Source organism: Natrix helvetica (genome assembly GCF_964273705.1).
Source record: "Natrix helvetica genome assembly, chromosome: 3".
In the NCBI taxonomy this organism is placed as follows: domain Eukaryota; kingdom Metazoa; phylum Chordata; class Lepidosauria; order Squamata; family Natricidae; genus Natrix; species Natrix helvetica.
The window spans coordinates 40,441,703-40,462,172 of NC_138549.1; the positions used below are offsets into that span (position 1 = coordinate 40,441,703).

The following is a 20,470-nucleotide window of genomic DNA, read 5'->3' on the forward strand; positions in this document are numbered from 1 at the left end:
TACCCACCCAAAGTTCAAGAGTTCCCCCCTTTCTCAAAACACTGGTGATTCCCCTTTATGTTCAGCATTCTTTCCAACTGGGGAAGCTGTAGTTGGATTTTTAGGTCTTAATACCTGTATTATTGTAATGCTTGACTTGGTAAAGTCTTGTCTCTTGTGCTAAGAATCCACAATCTGTTGCAGATGAATTTGTGAATTTTACAAATTGTTCAAGCCTGACATAAGGTTCTTTATAATAATTAAATAAATATCAATAAGTAGAACAATACTTATTTGCCATTCCCCTGAAATCAAAATTAGTATTCATGTAGACATGATTCAATAAGGAATACTTATGCCAGATATCTATGTAACTATGTAGTTAAGCTATACAAATCTTTAATAGTTTCAAGAAGAAATAGAGATGCCAACAATATGATATACAGTAGTTATTATGCTTCTCCTTTTATTCTTTTTTTTTCTTTTTAGGGTAAAGAAAGTTGAATTGAAGTTCTTTTCATTTCAAATTTTGATCATAATTATATCTTAACAATAGACCTTTGCAGAGAACAAGCTCTTTTTCTTTCTTAGTTGAAGTGCTGTGAAAATAGGAACTCTGAAAAGAGGAAATGTGTATTCTTGATGAAGCAATTATAGATATCACAATTCCCTGAAATCTCTTTTTGACTGTCACATTCTGTATTTTTTGTTTTCTTTTTGCGCAGTGAGACCTTCCCTGATTGAGAATTTTAAAAAGTAAACAATGTTGTAATCGTTACTTTAATGTGGGTTGTAACCATTTGTTGGTTTAATTGAATGGGTCACTAAAAAGATTGAAACTTTTGTGACCTCCACATGTTGTCATTCGAGCATTCTTCTCTTGCTTATGAACTAAATATAAGAGAATGGCAAGTTACATCAGCTTTCAGTATGGTCCTCCTACACCAGAAGAAGAGAGTTGCCATTTGTTAGTTAAGAAGTCCATTGTTCCAGTGCAGGCCTGGAGGATATCAGTAAATTGCTTTTTGAAGTACTATGAATAATTACAATGGCCTATGAAAGGATCCAGGCAAATTTTAGACCATTGTCATGACATTTTTAATAGTTGTATGCACCTAAGAAAAAAACATTTATACTGTACGTTCATATTCATATACTATGCATATACGTATGTATCTTCCTCAGTCTTGGGTCATTTATATCCATATATCCATAATGTATGCATATAATTAATGTATGCATATAATTGTGATCAAAATTAGAAATTAAAATAGACTTCAATTTATGTATGCACCTAAGAAAAAACATTTTATATACTGTACATACATATACATACAATATACATATACCACCCAATGGGTGATATGTGTCTTCCTCAGTCTTGGGCCTTTTATATATATACATCTCCATAGCCCACAGAAAAAGAAACAAAAGAATTCAACTCTAACTTTAATCAACTTCCCTTTTTTTCTAAGCAGGAACTTACTGACGTAAGATTGATTCTGAGAACAAGAATCTGTATTCTCTACAACTGTGTTCTTACAATTTCCCTCAAACAACATTTTCCTTGAGGCCTGAGAAGATAATAAGGTAAGTAAAACTCTCCATCCAGAAGATAATTAGATGAGAACAGATAAGTAGATATTTCAGGTAAGTTTACACTAAAACCTATTGCTTAACTGTAAGCCTAATGGTTAGACTATCTTCATAGTCAAAACCACAGGAGGCTTCCTACCTGCTTGGACCGGTTCGCTGAACTGGTAGTGGTTTGCTGGCCAGGGTCGCTGGAACTGGCAGCAACCCAGGCCTGCCACGCCTCTGAACGTGGCGGTCCCCCGGTTGGCACAGCATGTTCTTTTTTTCATTTTTTAATGTTCTATTTATGGGCAACTGTGCATGCATGCGGAGCAAAATTGCTCATGCACCGAACCGGCAGTAATCCTGGCAGCAACCCACCCCTGGCTAAATCTTTACCTACTACACTTTCTTTCCCTTTCTTTAGCATGGAAATTGACAGCTATCATACCTCCACCAATTATAATTCTCATTCCCTTATCATCTAAAGTAATCTGGGATTTCTACACCTCCCAAATCTCTCTCATTATAATGTACACATGCTTCTATCTTTCTGTCAGTCTTAATGGCCCTGATATTCTTTTCTCCATCAGTTGAAAAACTATTCTCCCTTAAACAGACAGACTCCCCTATCTTTCCTCTTTACTTCAAAGGCTATCATATTATAAATGTTACCCTCTCTATGACTGCATATACTGTATGTGACTGGATCTATACTTTATTATGCATATACTTTATTCAAAAGAAACCATAACAGTAAATAATGTGTATCATTTGACTGTTGCCTTGGTATACTTATTTTCAAATATTAGATGGTAACTAGAACATTTTTCCATTTCTTATTATACATATTATAATTATCATTTGCTATATTCATCAGAATTAAGAAATGGAATAACACTAAATAGTTGCTGAATTTTCTGCAGTTGAGTTATTTAAGACTATATTTATACTGTATATATGTTGCAAAATATTTTTGGTAATTTAAGGGGTTTTAAAGTATGCATTCTATTAAGATATCCTTTACTGTCACTGTTCATGTAAAATCCCATGCATTTTTGCTTGGAAGTAAACTCTGTGAGGAGAGCCTAATACTGGGAAAGATTGAGGGCAAAAGAAGAAAGGGACGTCGGAGAATGAGGTGGCTGGATGGAGTCACCGAAGCTATAAGTGTGACCTTAAATGGACTCCAGAGGATGGTAGGGGACAGGAATGTCTGGAGGAATGTTGTCCATGAAGTCGCGATGGGTCGGACATGACTTGGCAACTAACAACCACAAAACTCTTTGAACAAACTTTGGTTTAATTTTGCAATCCTATACTCATATACTTGTGAATAGCTCATAGTGAATGTAAAGACTTATTCAGCCCTTGAGACTAATTCAAATGTATACTGGATACATACCTATCTTATCTATTTGTAAGACACCAGACCTATTTGAAGAATTATGCAGCTAAGGATACCCTCTTTTTTCTTATGGTAATAGGAGGTAGGGATATAAAAAAGTTCCAAACAGAATTTCTGTAACTTGGGGTTTCAGTCTCAGACAGTAAATCAGGCTAGCATTTATCTCACTATCCTGCACAGATCTGGGAATTGTACTTGTAATTGTACTTTTAGAAATGTAGAAGGTAACTAAATGACAACTATCTGAAGGATCCCCTCTATTTAGCTGCTAATAAATCTCATTTAACTGATATGGAGAAAGCATATTTTAAAACTAGATGATCCAGAAAGTATAAAAAATAACTGAAAGTAAAAAAAGAAAAATTAAATAGGACAACAGACTTTTAACTAAACTGGAAGCTTAATAAGTAAACACAAAAATATTGCAGGTCAGCTTCTATTGCTGAATTCAATCTCTTGCTAGCCTTTTCCAATTCCTTCTTTCTCCCCATTTTTTTAAAGATATGCAAGATTTAAAGTCCAGAAATCAAAAGTAGCATTTCTTCAAGTCAGCTATTATCCCTTTTGGACCGGGAGGCCTTGCGCACAGTCACTCACACGCTGGTGACGTCTCGCCTGGACTACTGTAATGCTCTCTACATGGGGCTCCCCTTGAGGTGCACCCGGAGACTGCAGTTGGTCCAGAATGCAGCCGTGCGGGTAATTATGGGGAGATCGAGGTTCTCCCATATAACACCTCTCCTGCGCGAGCTGCACTGGCTTCCTGTGGCCTACCGGGTGCGCTTCAAGGTGTTAGTCACCATCTTCAAAGCGCTCCATGGCACAGGGCCTAGTTATCTGCGGGATCGTGTCCTGCCCCATACATCCCTGCGACCCATTCGCTCACACAGAGAGGGACTCCTCCGGGTGCCGTCCTCCAGAGAGTGTCAGAGGGCGGTGCCCAGGAGTAGGGCCTTCTCTGTGGTGGGCCCTACCCTTTGGAATGACCTCCCCCCAGACATTAGGACAACAACTGACCTCCGCTCCTTCCGTATGAAACTGAAGACCTACCTGTTTCGACTAGCCGGCCTGGCATAACTCTACAGCTTCTCCACCCCTTGGTTATTTTTTAACTGTTAATTTTAGTTTTAAATTTTTAATGTTATTGGGGTTTTAACTTTTTCTAAGCACTGTAATTTATTTATTTATTTTTACCTCCTCTATATGATACTGTTTTGATTGTTGCTTTTGTACGTCCCCCCGAGTCCCTGTGGGGAGAGGGGGCGACTAACAAGTTCAAATAAATAAATAAATAAATAAATAAATAAATAAATAAACAAACAAACAAACAAACAAATAAATAAATAAATAAATAAAGCTTTATTTTGTTCTTTTTTTGGGGGGGGGATCATTTGGAAGTAGTTACATCACATTTTGTCACATTATAAAACAGTGGGGTCATATAATTTTTTGAGCCGCTGATATAATTAAAACTATGTTTCATTTTCTAATGCCTTGAAAAGAGTTATAACCTGTTGTCCAACACAGAAAACTCCATTTGGACTGATTCAAATATTGCATGTTTTATGCAATATTTAACAAAGTAATTAAACAATGTATAGATTTTGAAACTTTTTACAAATAAACAGCTAATTTCTTCCGTTCTAGAATTAATTCCTGCACATACAGAAAATAAAATGGTAACCATTCTGGGATTTAGTAACATGAGCTGGCTCATTGTGTTCTGCTCTACATTACATGTCGCTTTGCCAAAGGAGCAAGGTAAATATGTTCTTTCAATATATACATATATGTGTGTGCGTGCGTGTGTGTGTGTGTGCGTGCGCGCGTGCATTTGTGTGTGTGTGTGTGTGTGTGTGTGTGTGTGTGTGTGTGTGCATGTGTATGTATGTATTGTGTCACAACCTCTGGTATGCCCAAATATGGGAGGGAGCATACTGCTTCCCTTTTCTGTCTTTCGGTTCACCCTAGGAGCCATCCGGCAGAAAGCCATTTTTTTATGTTGCCTTTGTTACATTTGTGTTGCATTTGTGCTGATAAATAAATAAAGGGAGACTAGTATAGACTTTCCCTTACTGGGAAAGTAAGGGTATGGCTAGCTGATGAGAGCTAAATAGCTTGAAATAGATCTATACTAGTCTCCTTTTATTTATTTAGCACAAATGCAACACACACACATACACACACAAACACATACACACACATAAATTAGTAGAATAGACAGAAACCTTATTTTAGTCATTGACCCCCAAAAACCCCAAAGTTAACCCCTAACATCAAAAGCATTTTGAGTGAAGCTTACACATAATGTAGCAAACTTTTGCTATTTTTAGAGGAATCGAGTTGTCCTGATTGCCTGACAAATACAAGTAAAAATTACCTGAGTACCATAGAAATCTTTAAAAGGGTAATTAACTGTTGGCAAACATCCCTGCAGAAATGTCAACATAGAAACACATGAGCTGTAGTTTCTATGATGCTCAGGGTAGAGGGGTAGTGTCAAGTTTCATATTAGGTTTTCCTATATTTCCCTTCCAAAACAGCTATGGGAAGAATATTAAATCACACCACAGATGAGGCTCTACTGAATTTGGAGGTTGTGATATGATGTAAATGTGAAACTGGCTTAGGCACTAGAATTTGGTTATTATATTGTGAGAAAAAGCAGTGATTTCTGTTTGGCCTTCCATATCTAAAATATTTTGCCTTAATATTAATCTCGCTTGATCTGGCCATAATGTTAAGATGGCATTTCGGAAAATGTTGTATTGTCCCTGTTTCTTTTACATAGCTATTCCCCAAGGAGGTTTGAAGTTGTCTGCCAAGAATATTTTATTGGCCAAGTGTGATTGGACACACAAAGAATTTATAATAATTTGTTTCCGGAATTTTGCAATTTGATATGGCCCAAGGGCTAATCAATAAAGACTCAATGCCAATGCCTAGGAATAGAATGTATTTTATATCCAACAATGGCCAGAAAATTAAGTTGATTTTCCTGTATTAATTATCCCCATTCTTTCTTAAAAAACGAATCAAAATTCAGATATCCTATTACCAGGAGTCATATGATCAGATGGCATAAAATATTTGTAAGAAATCATAATTTTGCATAGTTTTGGAATTTCAGCTTCAATCAATCAAGAGAGACAAAAAGTGACAGATGTTTTAATGGAGTTCATTGAAAGGATTGAAGCTTATATTGATCCTTATATAAAATAACACATTGCCTTGAATATTTAACTTCTCAATTTTACCTATTTCTAGGTATGAATGGAACATCGGTTGAAAACTTTGACTGTATACTTCGCTCATATACATTTAAGAATCCTACCATGAATTGTACTTGGAATGCTGGCAAAAATGCTCCTCCAGACACCCAGTATTTTATGTACTTAGCATATAACAAGTAATACATTTTCATTTAATAAACTAAAAAAAATCTTTTTGAAAATATATTGTGTTTGATTAGCTTTTAAATAAAATTCTTTTGGTATAAACAGGACTACATATAATGAGTGTCCACATTACATCAATAACTCATCCAAAAGACACCTTGGTTGCTACTTCCCTGAAGTGATAGCAAGTCCATATTCCGTGTATATTACAGTAAATGGCTCAAGCAGCGTATCTCCAATTCAGTCATATGTTGATAATTTTCGACTTCATAACAAAGGTGAGAAAAAAGGGAGAATCTGTTTGCAACTAATAATAATAGAAGCATGTTATACCAGATATCTTGAAATAAGAAGATGGTCAAGTATGATATGCCCCAAATTATTGATACCGGGAGCTGGGTTATAAGGGACTTTCCTTTTGTACAGGTCTAACATTTCATTAAAAAAATAGTCTTGCATCTTTTTGTGAAGAAAGCATATGTGGTAATTCATCTTCTCACTTGCGATAAGTGAGAAGAACAAGGCTTTCATTTTTAAATATTAATTTTCATTGATCTAGAGGAGGGGTGTCAAACTGGTGGCCATTGGGCCCACCCCAGCTCCGTGAAGGGATAAAAACATTGAGATATGTCACATGATGGTAACGTGACGCCGTGAGTATGACACCCATGATCTAGAGGCTGAAAGAACTAAAAAGAAAAAAGAAAATCAAATATATCTACCAAATTTGAGCTCAAGAAATTGTGCTCAATTTGTTTATCTCTTCTCAAAGTATTTCATTGCTTATATTTGTCTGTATGTATATGATTTCCTCGGTGTTCAACTGTTACTTATAGTGTTGGTTATTTCCTTCCAGAACAGTTTCGACCTCCCCAAAATATTACTGTGGATTGTAGCTTACCATTATATTGTAGAGTCCAGTGGGAACCTCCTCCAAACTCTCGTAAACATGGAAGTGTATGCTTTGTGTTCCAAATAAAGGTAAGAACCAACAAGTCAAAAATTTCCTTGCCAGCCTAATGTCGATTTTTAGACTTGAAAATGGCATCTATAGGAAAATAAATATTTCAAATTTTGAAAAGATTGCCTTCTCTGTGGCGGGCCCAGCCCTGTGGAATGACCTCCCCCCGGATATTAGGAATACCTCTGACCTCCGCTCCTTTCGTGTAAAGCTCAAGACCCACCTATTTCAAGTAGCGGGCCTGGCTCAACTTTGATCCAACTATATCGCTCCTGACAGGTTTTTTATTTGGGGTATTTTAATTGTATTCAATTATTTAGGGGTTTTTAAACATTGTGCTTTTAATTGTTTTTATTCATCAGCTCACCTCCTCCTTGTATATGTCTTGTATATGTTTTTGTTATATGTATGTCTGTCTATATATTTATTTCCTATGTTTTATTGTACGCCGCCCCGAGTCTTTCGGGAGAGGGTGCGGCTAAGAAATAAATATTTATTATTATTATTATTATTATTGTCACTGATTTAAAGAATAAAACTAAAGGTTCCTCTCACAAATATGTGCTAGTCATTCCTGACTCTAGGGGGCTGTGCTTACCTCTGTTTTAAAGCTGAAGAGCCAGTGCTGTCCAAAGACATATCCGGGGTCATGTGTCTGGCATGACTAAACACCGAAGGTGCACAGACCGCTGCTACCTTCCCACCAAAGTGGTCCCTATTTTTCTACTTGTGTTTTTACATGCTTTCGAATCGATAGGTTGGCAGAATCTGGGACAAGTAACGGGAGCTCACTCCATTATGCGGCACTAGGGATTTAAACCACCGAACTGCCAACCTTCTGATCAACAAGCTCAACATTTTAGCCACTGAGCCACCGTGTCCCTATATTTAAAGAATATAGGAGTGCTATTTCATAGTTTCATATATACCTGTACAGGAATAAGACAGGGTAAACATCCCAGAAATACTTGGATGTAGGGACTCTTATTGTCCCAAATACCCTAGACCAGTGGTTCTCAATCTGTGGTCTACAGATACCTGGGGGTCCACTATGTTGTCACAGGGAATCCAGGAAGACTTGAAGAAATATTATGATTTAAATCTTGAGTTAAGTCTTGAGGGTCCATGGCCATGGTCCTTGGCCACAAAAGGTATTTAAAGGGGGTCCATGGTGAGGAAAACGTTGAGAACCACTGCTCTAAGCAATAGGCGGGCTTTTCTACCCACCAGGCACTCTGACCTATAAAATAGACTAAATCTATTGCCAAGGTAAGTTAGGAATATTAATCACTCTCTTGTACTAATTAGTACAAAGATGCTTGCACTAGAAGTGCATTGATTGCCAACTAGGTTATGCAAAGCAACTGGAAGGAATGCTTCCCAATGTGTGATTCTGACGGAAATGTTTTGTGTGTTGAAGAGTTTTCTATTGATGCATAGAAACTCTGTCAGTGTGTACCTCTTTCATCTGTCCTGATTCATTTCAGCTCTAATTTCAATATTGTAATCCATCTATTTAGCTTTCGTTTTTATATTGTATTACCTTCTTTGAGTATTTGCTAACCAAGAAAGATGGGGCTATGGTATAAATCAAATACGGTTGCCTACATGTATAGGTTAACTCTATGCAAGTGATGATGTAGGAAGACAAAAATGCTCATCGGAATAGGATTATGGGCCAGTTTGCATAATTTAACATGAGAAGTAATTAATATAAATGAGTTCTAATAGTTAGGAGGAAAAATGAAGGTCAGTTTTATAGTTAGCAAAGAAGTAGAGCAGTGGCATGAAATTGTTAGGGCAAAGAGCATGGAGGAACTGGCTAGTGCTTCTCTAATACATATAGTCCTTAACTTACGACCACAATTGAGCCCAAAATCTCTGTTGCTATGAGACAGTTGTTAAATGAATTTTGCCTCATTTTACAACCTTTCTGGCCACAGTTGTTAAGTAAATCATGCAGTTGATTAAGTTGATAACACAGTTGTTAAGTGAGACTGTTTCCCCGTTGACCTTGCTTGTCAGAAGGTTGCAAAAGGTGATTTACATGACCCTGGAAACGCTACAACCACCATAAATATGAGTCGGTTGCCAAATGCTTGCATTTTGATCATGTGACTATGGGGATACTGCAATGGTCATATTTAAAATAGTCATGTCTCTTTTTTCAGTGGTGTTTCAACTTTGATCGATCACTAAGGGAACTATTGTAAGTCAAAGATTACCTGTACAATACTTGTAAGAAATGAGGACATAATTCATTCAACAGCATAACACCAGATGGGCTGCAAGAAGAGATGATAATTCATTCAGAAATTAAATGTAGGAATGTCTCCAAAGAAATGTTGCCTCTAATATAACATAAATAAAAGTGTGTAAAGGGAAAGTAAATAAATACTCTTCCTTCCCAATATGTTCTTCTCACTACGCTGTTCAACTATTATTATAATTGCTATAAACAACTGACTGTGGGAAATGTATACCAGTTTAGAAAAGGACAAAATTATCAATACTAGTAACTATTTTATTTCCCCCCTTTATTTTCAAGGATGAACGCAAGAATACAATCATCAATGTAAGTGTTGTCATCTAATAAATTGCCATTTGTTTCATCATCTCATTCTGTCTAGATTTGCTATTACTATTCAGATTTGGTCCAAAATGGAAAATACTGTTGAAAATTTTCCTAGAACTCTAAATATGAAGAGATACATGAACAAAATTGAGAGTTGGGCAGAATTCCATTTTTCAACAGAAATATATATTTTTTGTAAATAAAAATAGGCAGAATAACACTAATATAACACCACAAGAAATTTCATTGGAAACTGCTGCTAAGGAAGGGAGAAGTAGACATACACATCTTAAAATTAGGTGGTCAGAATGATATATAGTTCAGTTATTTTCTTTATACAGAAAATCAGACATTATGCTCTTTATATAGAAGGAACAAAGTGTAATCCAAGAAAATCATATACAGCAGTGGTGACAAACTCAATTTCATTGAGGGCCACATCAGGGTTGCGTTTGACCTTGGGGGGTAGGGGTGGAGGGACCAGAGTGGCCGTGGCCAGCTCGACATTACTCCTGTCGGGGTTGACTGTGGTGGCCTGAGTGTTCTGCCAGCAAAAACAGGCTCCCGAGCTCCATTTTTGACTGCCATGGCCTCCTGAAACCCTCTGCCAGTGAAAATGGAGCTTGCAAGGGCCACTCAAGAGCTCCGTTGTCACTGGCAGAGGATTGCAGGAGGTCATGGCAGCCAAAAATGGCGCTCAGGAGCCCATTTTCACTGCCCGAAGCACCGCGAGCCAATCCTTCACTGTTTTCAGGGTGGCCCCACAGGCCAGATCTAAGTACCCCATGGGCTGGATCTGGCCCCCAGGCCTTGAGATTAACACCCCTGATATACAGTATAAAAAGTACCCATCAAGCCCCTTAGGTGTCAGACTTCTAAATTTTGGAAATAATCCATAGTCTTCTACCCTATTTTTATTTTTAGTTTAAAATAAAAATAAAAATTGTTCTCCACAGGCACAGCAGTGAAGTGTCATTCCTTGTTTGTATGGCATTTCTTGTAACATATGAATGTGTGCTGTTAAATTAGGAAACTTTGCATCTTAAACCTGGAAGATGGAAGATATTCTAAATCTACACTTTAATTATTGGTTTATTGGAGTTTTTTTTAGAGATGAATAATGAGTTTAATACAATACAATACAATAGCAGAGTTGGAAGGGACCTTGGAGGTCTTCTAGTCCACCCCCTGCCTAGGCAGGAAACCCTATACCATTTCAGAAAAATGGCTATCCAACATCTTCTTAAAGACTTCCAGTGTTGGGGCATTCACAACTTCTGGAGGCAAGCTGTTCCACTGATTAATTGTTCTAACTGTCAGGAAATTTCTCCTCAGTTCTAAGTTGCTTCTCTCCTTGATTAGTTGCCACCCATTGCTTCTTGTTCTACCCTCAGGTGCCTTGGAGAATAGTTTGACCCCCCCCCTTCTTTGTGGCAACCCCTGAGATATTGGAACACTGCTATCATGTCTCCCTGGTCCTTCTTTTCATTAAACTAGACATACCCAGTTCCTGCAACCATTCTTCATTTGTTTTAGTCTCCAGTCCCCTAATCATCTTTGTTGCTCTTCTCTGCACCCTTTCTAGAGTCTCCACATCTATTCTACATCATGGCGACCAAAACCGAATGCAGTATTTCAAGATCCTTTTCACAGTTACTACTGTTGAGCAAGGTATCACCTATACTGTACCTGTGCATTTTGTTTTTGTTGCCTGAATGTAGAACCTTACTCTTTTCACCATTGAATTTCATTTTATTAAATAGTGCCCAATGTTCAAGTTTGTCAAGATCCTTCTGTATCTTAAGCCTGTCTTCTGGAGTGTTGGCTATTCCTGCCAGCTTGGTGTTATCTGCAAATTTGATGAGTTCCCCATTTATTCCCTCATCCAAATCATTGATGAAGATGTTGAAGAGTACTGGGCCCAAAACAGAGCCTTGGGGTACTCCACTGCATACTTCCCTCCATGTAGATGCAGTTCCATTGAAGACTACACGTTGAGTGTGGTTGGTAAGCCAGTTACGAATCCATCTGGTGGTGATGCTGTCTAACCCCCATTCTTCTACTTTATCTAGTAGTAGGTTATGGTCTACCTTATCAAATGCCTTACTGAAGTCCAAGTAAACTATATCGACGACATTCCTCTGGTCCACTAATTTTGCCACTTTGTCAAAGAATGCAATAAGATTAGTCTGGCATTATCTGTTTTTGACAAACCCATATTGGCTTTTGGCTATTACTTTGTTTGCTTCTAGGCTAATTCGTTGCTTGATTATCTTTTCCAGAATCCTTCCTGGTATTGAGGTCAGGCTGATAGGTCTGTAGTTTCCTGGATCTATTTTTTTCCCTTTTTTGAAGATGGGAACCACATTAGCTCTTTTCCAGTCCTCTGGTAGTTCCCCGGTGCTCCAGGATCTCTGAAAGATATAGTTCAGTGGTTCTGAGATCTCGTCTGCCACTTCCTTCAGAACCCTGGGGTGTAATCCATCTGGTCCTGGTGATTTGAACTCGTCTAGGGTAGACAGGTGCTCACTTACAATTTTCTTCCCTATTTCAACTTGTGTTCCTAATCTGATTTTTGTGGTGCTGTTTTTGATAGGTTGGACTGTTTTATCCCTTTGTGTAAAGACAGATGCAAAACATGAGTTAAATAGTTCTGCTTTTTCCCTGTTGCCTGTCATCTTCTTGCCACTTTCTCCCAGCAATGGACCAATTGTTTCCTTAACTTTTTTCTTGCTTTTAGCATGTTGGAAGAAGCTTTTTTGTTATATTTTTACTTTCGTAGCAAGCCTTTCTTCATTGTGAGCCTTAGCTTTCCTTACTTCATCTTTATATGCTCGAGCTATTTGCTGATATTCTGCCTTAGTTATGCCCGCCCCCCTTTCCACTTTTTATAGTTTTTGTTCAACCAATTGGAAGCAAAGCAAAAAACCCTTGCATTTGGTCCCAGTGGGAATTGTGATAATTTTTAACAAATACTCCAGAATGCACTAATCTTAGATCATAGGATTTATCAGAATTCAAAGACTCTGATAAGTCAAAGTAATAATGCTATTCCCTCATCTTTTCTTGCATAAAGAGCAAAAATAGGGCAGTTATTATTATTTTTTACTGTAATATCAGGTTTTTAACATCATGTTCTAAAATTCAATAGCAGAAGTAAAGAACAGTTTGTTTTCTTTGCATAATTCATTTTTTTAAAAGATTTCATAGTCACAAGGAAATGGAAGCAAGATTTGAAATTTTTAAAAAAATAGCTTTTACAATATTTCTTTTCATTAATAAACAATAACTATAATGTGATTGTCCCAAAGGTGGTTTTTTTTAGAGGCAACTGGACTTTCTGGATTTTCTTTGAAGACATTTCACTTCTCACAAAGGTAGAATACCATTGAGATTAGCATCAAATTCCTATAGAGCACACCTGTAGAGTAAATTAAAAATAACTGAAAAGCTGAAGAAGTTCTTGGATAAGAAGCAAAATGTCTTCAAAGAAAAAACAAAAAGTCCAGTTGCCTCTTGAAAAGCATCTTTGGGATAACCATGACCTGGATGTCTGAGAATCTCCATAGACATTTAGCGATATAATGTGATTGATTCAAAATCAATTGTATTTTTATACTGATCATTGTTATTGCATCAAACAAAAATTTAAGTACCAGTAAATAAATAATTTGCTTTTAGGTAAAAGAAAAAACATATGATTTCCCAAAGCCTTCGAAATATATCTTGAGAATTCGCGCATTTGGAGAAATTACATGTCCAATTTCAAAAGAAATGAATGGAGAATGGAGTGAACCTATTGAGTTTGGTAATTTATTTATTAATTTAATTTATTTTTATTTTTCCTTTAATTAATTTTCCTTCTTGATGCTAACATTCTAATAATCAGCTGATGGTTAAAAGCTTCCTAGTATCAAAATGATCACTGAAAAATAAAATAATATTTATATATTTAGATAATTCCCCAAAATACTTTGGTAGGAAGGTTTAAAAACATTACGGGACTTAACTCAAAATTTTTAGAGTCTCAGACTGTGAGTTCTGCTTTTAATGCAAACAATCTTAGAGATAATAAGTTTAAATAACCCCATCATTTCTGCTACTATATTGAAGACTTGCAATAAATAAGTTATTACAGATAAAATAGGTTTATGTGAATAAAATTCCAATTTAAAGTAAAAAAAATTAGAACATGGTAACAACTATTCCACTACCAAGGGTCATTTGGCAGCAATCACTATTGTTTTTCATTAAGATATTAAAATTCACAAGATGTTAATAGAATGTGAAAATTAATGCTTGATTTGAGAGACTCAAAAAAAAAAGATAACTAAAATGTATAATAGCTTATTAAATTTAGACTTAGATCATTATATCTTATTTAGGTCACCGAATGTGATTGTAGGAGAAGAGAAGGCACAGCTGGAAGGCAAACTAAAGCACATCATCAGTTTGTAGTCCTTGTGTTGCCACAAGAAAAACAAGTCCAGTTCCCCATGAATTCTGTTGACCATTATCTAGTGCCAATTTAGCACTGAACATTAGTTAACAATGACTAGTGCTTTGAACCTAACAAACCCTCCTGGCTATTCATTTCTGATACTGATATTTGAATAGAACTGTAACAAATAAATCCATACTGGTATAAACCATTGGGAGGGACTAATTTGAAATTAATTCATAACAGATATTTCATAGATGCTCATTCATAGTAAAAATGGCACCTTTATCAAATAATTTTCACCAAAATGTTGGAGCAAGAATAGGTGAACGGTATCTAGAGAATTGGTTGTGGCAAGATAATTGTAAACCAATATATTTGTAAGAGCCAGCGCAATCACAAAACCAGAAATTGTCATAAATGTACAATTAGCATGGTTAAATTTATTTCTTGAATATACCACTGTAACATGTTGGAACTATTATTATACTTGTTAGATATCAGCTTCAGTTACAATGGTTTCTACCAAGGTCCTCTGTGCCGGCGGGAACAGAGGTTTAATCTCATTGGTCGAAGGGACTGACAGCTCCCTATAAAAGGGCTGCTGTCAGACTCAACCTTCGCTGGATTGTTCATACTTGTTCTGTTATAATAAAGAGCTGTTATTACCGTTAGCCTGTGTGTGCCTTTCCATTACCCGAGCTAACAATACTCTTATTATCAGCATGTATAGAGACCCAAACTGGTAAGCTGGTTAAGGCACCAGGCTAGAAACCAAAAGATTGTAACAGCAAATGACTTCCAAAATCTTGTCAAGAAAACTGCAGGGAGTTCAGGTAGTTGCCTGGAGTTGAGATTGACTCAAAGGCACCAAATATATATATAGATAGATACATTATATGGTTAAACTAGTGATTGGCAGATTCTGATAAAGATTTAGAAGTGTTATCATTTGAAACATGGTGTAATAAAATCTGGACCCCTAACTCCTAAGTTGAAAATTTTAAAATTAACATTAAAAATGAAATGATATATGTCCATAGACATAAATCTAATGACCAACGTAACATGGGCTTGGATATCTTTACAAATTATAAGAATATACATATATACAGGCCAAAAATGACAAAAAAAATATGAAAATCATGATATTCCATTTGTTTCTGGCACCTTTTGTTTGCAATGTAATGTTCTTTTGTTCATTGATATGATAACCACTTTGAATGCTAAAGAGATATTTGCTGTATCCCATCATAGTAAACAATAAGAAGCATAATTTTATTTCTAAATACAAATTATCACCATAAAATAAAATTACTCCATGAATATTCCTAATTCCTTATCAACTTTATTCTGAAAATAATGGATGAGAGAGTCAAAGATTCATTTTTTAAAATACTTTTTACATTATTTGATGGTAGCAGAACAATAAAAAGATTTGTTGTGTCATTTTCTTAGATCCAAAATGTCATCCACATTGATAGTCACCAGCTATCCAGGGGTGTGGAACTATAGCCCCTTTATGACTTATGGACTTTCAACTCCCAAAATTCCTGAGTTAGCCATTGTATTTCTATTTAATGCACACACAAAAACTGGATTTTGATCACCTGGTCATATCTGCCATTCTGAAGCCAGTGATTACATATGAGGAAACTCTAAATTTAACATTCTCCTTTTGGATAATAAATTTTTCTCTCAAATTTTAATGACACTTTGAGTTTGAGACTAGGTGATTCGACTGCTAAAAATGGAGGGAGAAAATCATTCTAGATTATATTACTTGCTAAAGCCAGTTTCAAAACAAAGGTTAAAGCATTCCCTTCTCCAAAATCTGCTGCCATCCCCCAAGTTCACAGCAGATTTGACAGGCTACATTTATTTTCTCCACTGCAGGATTATTTTAATGAGAAATTTCCTATAAAATACCTGATACAGGTTGGCTGAAAACATGAAAATGAACACGTTTGTAATTCTGTTTAGGGTTCACTTGCCTTTCTTAGATAAGCACTAATTTTGTTCTACTGCAAAAAAGTAGCAGCCAATATGTACATTATTTCCTAAATAGAAATGTACAAATCAAAATTTGTTCAATTTGTTTTTTTTTTCCTGTTATCGATAGTACTATACTTATATACAGCTATATTGAAAAAACAAAGGATATATAACGAAGTATTGAGATGAACTTTTGATATTGACCAAATACTTATTTTCCACCATAATTTGCAAATAAATTCTTTCCAAATCAGCCGATGTGATTGTTTGGTGTTTTTTTTTTACATTTTGTCTCTCATAGTTGAGGTCTACCTATGATGCCAATTACAGGCCTCTCTCATCTTTTTAAGTGGGAGAACTTGCACAATTGGTGGCTGACTAAATACTTTTTTGCCCCACTGTATAGGGTCAAGGGTATTTTTTTTTTGCTTTTTCTATTTTTTCCCACCAGAAAAAGGAGCTCTGAAGGCTGCTTCTTCATTGATCAATATAATCAAGTGGATCTGAATTTCTCTTTAAATAAATCAATATAAGACTACTAAAGCCTGCTATTTTTTCAGGTACTGATCCTGCTACATTCCCTACACTGCCTTTTGTCTTTGCTGTACTTGGAACCGTAATAATAATTGTGCTTTTGACTTTGATTTGTAAAAGGTAAATTTTAATTATTTTTCATTGTTATGCAGACACAGAAAAGAGTTTTCACTTTAACATCTTTTTGTCCTAGCAGTTGATAAATCTAGTCCTTTAAATTCAAGTGCCAATCAGCACTTTTTCAGCATAACAGTCAGCTAGACAAGAGGCACATATTGAGAAAGGTGTAAAGAATAGATGTTTTTAGCTATGCAATCTTTACTAAATTTGTATCTTTCCGCAATAAAGAAAACTTGTTTATGTAATATACTGATAAAAATAGGTTGAATACAAGCATTGTTACACAATTATTAGGTTTATTTACTTCTAAGAAGAGCAGAACAAAACCAATAAGTATCTTTAAAAAATGGCAATGTACATTTTTCTGATTGCTGTGGATATAACTAACAAAAAACTAACTTCTGCTTTAGGCCTGTTTTTGTAACAGATAATGTATCTTTGTCTTTTTATTTATTTTTATTTTATTGATTTCCCTCTACTTTTTCTTCTTATCTTCTTCCTTTTTTTCTCAGAATGACTTTGGCTTCCAATTGCCCACCGTAAGAATTCCTCTTGGCTGTTGACCTCAGATAACTTTTTAAAATTAATATACTGCCTTTTTATTCTTTCTTTTCCTTTGGTGCAATTGGGCTACTGAAGGTTCAAAAGAATGCTTTTTGTACTTTTTGGGACAGAATCTGTTCTGTTCTCAGACCCTGTAAGATTGTTAGCATTAAACACACAGAATTACTAGTCTTATATTTTAAAAGTATATTGTGTCAATGCTGTTGCACATTTTCAGGCACCTATAACAAGTTATTTCAAGTGAAGAATCTGGGATAATGCTCCAAATCTTTCTTTGTACAGGAACCACATATGGGAAAAACTTACTGATCCAGTTCCCCAACCAAAAGATATAATGTGGCAACATGAGAAGAATGTGGAGGTGGGTTTGAAATATGCTAAATAATCTATAAAGTATGTTATGTATACATGAATAACCTACTTTATAATTGTAATGCTGCTTATATAATTTGTGTCAATCTACATTAAGAATAGGAATGTACTTTTAGCTATGAACTTTTAGCATCCAAAATGACTCAGGACAAAATCTAAGAATGACCTTTTCCATTATGAATCTAGCTTAACAGAAAAGTTATTTTGAATCTATGCTAGTTCCAGAAATTCAGTTATCTAGTACCCAGGATAGTTTTCCTGTAGAGCCCAAAGCCATGGAATTGTTCTCCCTAAGAGAAGTGTTTTGTCCTCAATCTCTCAGGTTTTTGGCAAATGGCAAAAAATTCAACGGGGGCATACACCTATTCTCTCTACCTATTTCCACCCCCCACAACATCTGTACTATGAGATCAGTTGTGCTAGCAGTGATTAGCCAATTTATGTTTTCATGGGTGACTAGAACCTGAGCCTCCACTGTGCCAGTCCACAGCTTCACCATCACTTCACCATCCTGGTTCTTTGTTGAAAGACTAATTTATATGCAGTGAAAAATAAGAGTTTTGTTATGTGCATTTGTAATGAGCTGTGATGTAGAAATGAAAATTAAATAACCATGACCTTTAGGAATTAATGCAAGGATCTTTTCTTTTCTTAGAAGTGGGTGACCCCAGTACCAATAGCAGGTGAATCAATAACAGTGATTGAAGAAATGGCTGCCATCTCCCCAAAAGTATGAGGCATTGTCCACTACAAAAAACCCTACTCTAATAAAGTAGTAAAAGAAAACCTGTGTGTATGTGTATGGCTTATCCATTTCTTTCAAAACATGAATGCATTTGTATACATTCAGACAGTGGGATTTAAGATAACAATCTGCTATTAGAGGCTGTCAAGCAAGAACTAAAGCAATTGATTTTTCCAAGGTGTCACATGAGAAACTGGGAGGGTGGAACTATGTGAAGGTACAGAAGCATGCAGACACACATACATACATTGAATTTAAAAAGTCACTTTCAAAATAAAAGACAAGGGCAGCCAAAGGACTGGATGTAGCCCGGGAGCTATAAAATGCCCAGGTCTGGCTAGATTCATCTGTGCAAAGGGAACCAACTTACTTTAAAAAAAAAAATCCCTGTGGATACTTGAATGTGGGATAATTTGCACAAGCAAATTCTGTTAGTACTTTGGACAGATCAATCATTAAGGGAAGGTACCATATATACACAAAGATAAGTCCATTCATGGATAAGCTCTCATTCTTTCAATGTGTCTGTTTTCATATTTCAATAAATATAATTTGGTTACTACTTGGCTTTTCCAAGGGTGGCACATTTTTCATGGTACAGTTCGTGTGTGTCTGTGTGTAAGTATATTTTGATTCCTAAAATTTTCAACTTATAGAAAAGCATTTATGTATGTTTAAAATAGCAACATTCTATTATGAATAGATGTTTCACAAGGAAGTTATTGTTTTCCAAGTGGCAATATTACTACAGTTCTGAGTGGGAAGCTCATGCTAAGCATTTTATGAAGGCATCCATGACACTAACTCAAAAACTCTCCTATTTTTGTATGTTTTAACATTTTCATGTTTTAACATTGAAAATTATGCTAAATACAGAAAACATGCATGCTCATTTCAAGAGATTTGGCCTTATGAATTGTAGAATACTTGGGATGTTTGAATTGTTAAAAAATGATTGTTTACCCTTGTTTTCTGTTCTTCATTTAATAGTACAAGATACATCTTGAAAACAAAGGAGAATACTTGTAGCTCAAGGTTGAAATAAGGGGCCTGCCAGTGTTCCAAATATCATGCAGAATTATACTAGCGTCTAAGGCAGAGCTATCCTTATGATTTCAATTTAATAACATGTTGGTACATCTGTGGAAACCCAAATCTGAAAGCTTCCTAGGTTTCCACCCAGTTGAAAGTTCATGATCTTGTCCCCACACCCACAAGTTCATCACATGGTCTAATCTTTCTCTGCCACACTGGCATTTCCACCCATCTAGTTCCGGTCAGATGCAGAGGTGCAGAGACAAAGAATGACCTTGATTTCTAGAAATGAATTTTTTTATTTTGAAAACAAACACATTCTACTCCTTACTATTTCCCCCTTCCAATTCCCCACTAATGAACAGCATAGTAAATAAAGAGAGAGTGTGGCAGGCCAAAGATCTTAAAAGGAAATATAACTGCAGGCCTGACAGAAGAAAAACATTTCCTGAAAAGAGAATAACATAAAAGTTAACATAACACAATTAACCACCTCTCCCCCCCCCCCCGGAGGGGACCCTTTGGCTTATCGGGAAACTTCTCATGGAATTATTTTACTAACCTATCCTCTTTTAGGTCCCAACTTTTCACCCAAGTAGCTTTGGACAAAGGGTACCCCTTCCAATGCACTAAATACTGTAAGCAACCCCTATACAGCCTGGAGTCTAAGATTTTTTTCACCTCATAATGGGTTTCCCCTTCTACCACTACAGGAGGAGGGGGAGCTTGGGTGGATGGTCTTATATGGGACCCAATTACTGGTTTCAA

At 36.0% G+C, this 20,470-nt stretch overlaps 1 protein-coding gene across 2 annotated transcripts; it reads left to right on the forward strand.

The window, feature by feature from the left end:
• The first annotated feature begins 1,439 nt into the window (after window positions 1-1,439).
• LOC309390280 (granulocyte-macrophage colony-stimulating factor receptor subunit alpha-like) lies at window positions 1,440-19,120 on the forward strand. 2 transcript variants are annotated; one of them, XM_081949457.1, is made up of 10 exons: window positions 1,440-1,569; window positions 4,610-4,723; window positions 6,230-6,371; window positions 6,466-6,638; window positions 7,217-7,341; window positions 9,870-9,902; window positions 13,578-13,704; window positions 16,893-16,986; window positions 17,833-17,911; window positions 18,578-19,119. In XM_081949457.1, exons 2-10 carry the CDS (start codon window positions 4,639-4,641, stop codon window positions 18,656-18,658), a joined length of 939 nt encoding a protein of 312 aa, XP_081805583.1. In that variant the 5' UTR covers window positions 1,440-1,569; window positions 4,610-4,638; the 3' UTR covers window positions 18,659-19,119. The 2 variants fall into 2 exon arrangements, with proteins under 2 accessions (XP_081805583.1, XP_081805584.1); XM_081949458.1 differs by lacking the exon at window positions 1,440-1,569 and adding an exon at window positions 1,598-1,629 and having other exon boundaries at window positions 18,578-19,120.
• The last annotated feature ends 1,350 nt before the right edge of the window (window positions 19,121-20,470 follow it).

Excerpts from the sequence above, each read along its gene's own strand:
- LOC309390280 (XM_081949457.1), top strand. The coding sequence starts at position 4,639 with ATGGTAACCATTCTGGGATTTAGTAACATGAGCTGGCTCATTGTGTTC. Across the intron at positions 4,724-6,229 it reads CGCTTTGCCAAAGGAGCAAG|GTATGAATGGAACATCGGTT; the intron begins GTAAATATGTTC and ends ACCTATTTCTAG. Across the intron at positions 6,639-7,216 it reads TTTTCGACTTCATAACAAAG|AACAGTTTCGACCTCCCCAA; the intron begins GTGAGAAAAAAG and ends ATTTCCTTCCAG.